Here is a 4,069-nt window from a genome sequence, read left to right as displayed (position 1 = left end):
GGGGGGGGGGGGGGCTGGTCCCCGGCTCCATATCTCAGGTCCCTGGCTCCATATCTCAGGTCCCCAGGTGGGCCCTGAGGTGCTGGCAGTGTGCCTGGTTGTGGGTGGGTGGTCCAGTCCCTGGATCCATGCCTCAGGACCCTGGCCGTCCCCAAGGCACTTTGCCTTCCTTTAATTAATGTTTGCTTGATACATTCTTTTTCCATCCTTTTACTTTCAACCTGTCTTTGTTAGGTAATTCTATTGTTTCTGTCATCTTGGTGTTGTCATCTATTGATTGTCTTTTTTTCATTTAATTTGATATCTTTCTGCTTCTCATTATGATGAGGAATTTTTTATTGAAATTTGGACATTTTTGTATTTTTTTTTGAAACTGCATTCTGTTTTAGATGGCTTTTTCTGACACTGTTCAGCTAGGGGAAGGCTGATGGTAGTTTGGCCTCATTATTGCCAAATGGAGTTAGAAATCCAGTTTCTGCACTTAACCTTTATTGACAACCAAGGGCAGCGGGGAAATGACTGTTACCACTGGGCTGTGGTGAAAGTTCTGACTCTCTCTCCACTAGTCCTTCTCTGACACCATCCCAGCAGGGAGGGGTAGAGGAACCTTGTTACCTCTGGGTTGGCATGGAAATCTAAATTCCCATGTGGTTTCCACTGACTGTGGGGCTGGGGGAGGAGGTATGGCACATTGGAACTGGCCAGTGATGAAAGTCCCAGCTCCCTACTTGGCCCTCTCTGACACTGTCCCTCCCAGTGGGGATATTTGGAGCATGTTATTACAGCTTGTGAGAGTGGAAGTCTAGGTTCCCCATTTGGCCTTTGCCTGGTGTGAGTTTTCTTCTGAGGTATTTGGCTAAAGTAGAGCTGTTATTATCTTAAAGTTTTCTGTCTTGCTAGGCTTCTCTTTTCCTGCTACTTTGGCTAGAGAGAGCAGACTTTTGTTGGGACTTCTTTTTTTGGTCTTGTCTGTTGGCATTTCTGGGTTGCCAGCTTCTTCATCTCCAATCCTGGGATATATGAGGCAAAAAAGAAAATCAAAGGAACTCACTGCTGTGTCATTCTTTGACTTCTGTTCAGTCCCTGACCAGTCTGCCTCTTCACTTTTTAGAGTTGTTGTATGTTTATTTTATACCTGTTGTTTGGGATTTTTTATTGTATTTAGTGGGAAGAATAGGAATAAATATGTCTACTTCATCTTTCCAAAAGTAGAAGTCCAATTGTCTTTTTCTTTTGTGTTTCCTGTTTTTTGATATCTTTTAAAATTACATCTTTTCTTATCCTGACATTTTACTATATTTTCTTCCAAAAAATTTTAAAGTTCTGCTTTTTACATTTGTTTATTTAATCCACTGGGGTTTATCTTATTTGTGATGAAGTGAGAGAGGAACCTAATTGTATCTGTTTTCTACATAGATAGCCACTTGTCCTGGTGCCTTTGCAGGCTGATTTTGGGCTCTCTCACTGGTTCCACAGTCTACTGTCTACCCTGCCCCCATGCAACGCTGCCTTAAACGTAGTAGGTTTATGATATGTCTTTATGTTGGTAAGACGACTCCCAAGCTTGTTTTACTTTCTTGGGCTTTGGCTCTTTCTCATGAATTTTAGTTCAAAAACAACATAAAAAACAGTAATAGCAAAATTAGTGGGGTGAAAAACTGTTGGAATTGGCTTGAATTTGCATTGACTTGAATATTGCATTGACCTGAGTATTGCACTGAGTATGCTGCCTGTTTCAGTGGCCTTGTTTTCTTTAGCAATTTTGGGTTTATTTACTTTGCGTTACCCAGGTCAAAAAATGTCACATGGCCCCTAGGCAGCATGGGCTCAAGGGCAGGGCTTAATCTTTTTCCAAAGTGGGAAATAGCTCATGATGGCCATGGTCACCTGTGGACACCCAGTAAATCCCACAAGGCATCTGTATGAATGCTAGCCTAGAGCAGGTGTCCTGACCTGGCTGAAGCCTCTGAGCCAGCGAGGACAATGGGCAGGTTTCTAGTCACTCTAGGGGTAGGGGCCAAGAGAGGCCAAATAAGTTTTGTTTTCTGGCACAGGATTTGCAAATATGTGTTTAACAAATGAGTCCTGTGATAAGTGCTTGGGGTATGAGGAATGAGCAGTTGCTGCATTTCTCTGTGGGGGTACTTGTTTTTTCAATCTATTCAAAAGTATTTTTTTAAGCCTTATTAATTGTTACATTTGCCACTTGACTTTGTCTCTATATATACCTGCAAATATTCCCCCGTCCCTGACCCCGAACATTTCAAGGTGAGTTGTAGAGTATATAACACTTCATTCCAAAGTACATCAAAATGTGCAACTCCTAAGATTGAGGACAATCACCTGTAGAGCCACACCACCATCATATTACCTAAGAAAATTAACAGTAAATCTAATCTCAAACCCATATGCAAAATTCCCTAGATACCTTTGGGAGCTGGGTTTTGTGGGTCAAAAGTAAATCAAAAATCCAGTTAAGATGCACACATCAGATCTGGTTGCTGTCTCTAAATCTCAAATAGTGTCCTTGTGTTTGGAGAGACCATGCCAGTTATCTTATAGAAGGTCCCACATTTTACATTTGTTTGAATGTCTTTTCATGGCCCCCATATTTCTTGTAAGTTGGAAGTTAGGCCTAGAGCAGTACTGCCCAGTAGAAATATAACATGAGCCACATATGTCATTTAAATTTTCCTGGTAGCCACATTAAAAAAAAAAAGTTGAAATTAATTTCAATGATATATTTTATTTAATAGATTTTTTACTATTTACTATTTATTAATTATTATTTACTATACATTCTATTTAATAATATATTTAATTTTATCTAAAATACTATTTCAATATGTGGTCAATATTTTAAAAGCAATGAGGTATTATATCCTTTTTTATCCAAAGTTTTCAAAATCCATTGTGTATTTTATACTTAATGAGCCAGTCACATTTCCAGTGCTAAGTAGCTATGTGTAGCTGGTGGCTTCTATACTGGAGAGCACAGGATGAAAGGCTTGATCCAACTCAGGACAAGTGTTTTTGACAAGAATACTTGGGGGGTAATGCATGACTTTGAGACCATGGGGATTACTGAAGTCTGAATCTGCTTTTCTTCTTTTTCAGGCTGTGGGTGCTCTGTGATGGAGCAGGTGTGCAGAGGGTGAGGACCGAGCTCTGGGACCAAGTCACTTGCTTCCTTCCTTAGCAAGACAATCAGTTTGAGGAAACTCAGACCTGGAATGAGGATGTCTGTTGGCCTCTCACTACTGCTCCCCGTCTGGGGGAGGACCTTTCTCCTTCTGCTGTCCGTGGCCATGGCTCAGTCCCGCTGGCCCAGTGAACCCTCAGAGGCCATCAGGGACTGGGAGAATCAGCTCGAGGCGTCCATGCACTCAGTGCTCTCAGACCTCCATGAGGCTGTTCCCACAGTGGTTGGCATTCCTGATGGCACGGCTGTTGTTGGGCGCTCATTTCGAGTGATCATTCCAACAGATTTAATTGCCTCCAATGGCGAAGTCCTCAAGGTGAGACTGGATATAAAGTGTAAATGAGGAAGAGTTCTCATCTTCCGTCTCTGAGTTTGATGCCTTTTTCTTCTCAATTCTAAGCTTCAGCAAGTCCAAGCTTAATTCTTCTAGTACCTGCTAAGTGCCCTTCAGGAGAGGGACAGCCACTGGTGTTCACAAGGAGATCCCCATTTATCTCATAATAGCATCTAAAACTTTATTCTTGCTCCAATTTTGAGGGTGTCACCATGAAAAAGACTTTATTCCATATACTTGAAGGTCTCCTGGTCACTGATTTAGGGATTTGTTGGGAGGACCTGTTGTGTATATAGGAAAACGTCACCTTTCATAAACCAATTGAGTTAATCCCAAGAAATACAGAATTTTAAATGCTTTGAACTTTTTTTTTTTTTTTTTGGTCTTTTGACTTTTTCCGTGTCTGGCAACGGATCGCAACCCTCAGTGTTGCCCCCGTACCGGACCGGGGACCGGCAATGGGATTGCAACCCTCGGCGTTGCTCCCACGCCTCGCTCAGCCAGTGAGCAGGACCCGGTCCGCATGTGGGATC

At 42.1% G+C, this 4,069-nt stretch overlaps 1 protein-coding gene across 1 annotated transcript in view; it reads left to right on the top strand.

The window, feature by feature from the left end:
* DAG1 (dystroglycan 1 (dystrophin-associated glycoprotein 1)) overlaps positions 1-4,069 on the top strand; it is a 72,189-nt gene that overhangs the window by 49,790 nt on the left and 18,330 nt on the right. The window contains exon 2 of the mRNA XM_008571560.1: positions 3,118-3,518. Within this exon, the coding sequence (XP_008569782.1) occupies positions 3,234-3,518 (285 nt within the window). The 5' untranslated portion in view covers positions 3,118-3,233. The remainder of the gene's footprint in view (positions 1-3,117; positions 3,519-4,069) is intronic.

This window comes from Galeopterus variegatus, unplaced genomic scaffold (genome assembly GCF_000696425.1).
Source record: "Galeopterus variegatus unplaced genomic scaffold, G_variegatus-3.0.2 Scaffold701, whole genome shotgun sequence".
Lineage (NCBI taxonomy): Eukaryota > Metazoa > Chordata > Mammalia > Dermoptera > Cynocephalidae > Galeopterus > Galeopterus variegatus.
Note: the sequence above shows the minus strand (reverse complement) of the source record. Positions and strands in the feature narration are given on the sequence as shown.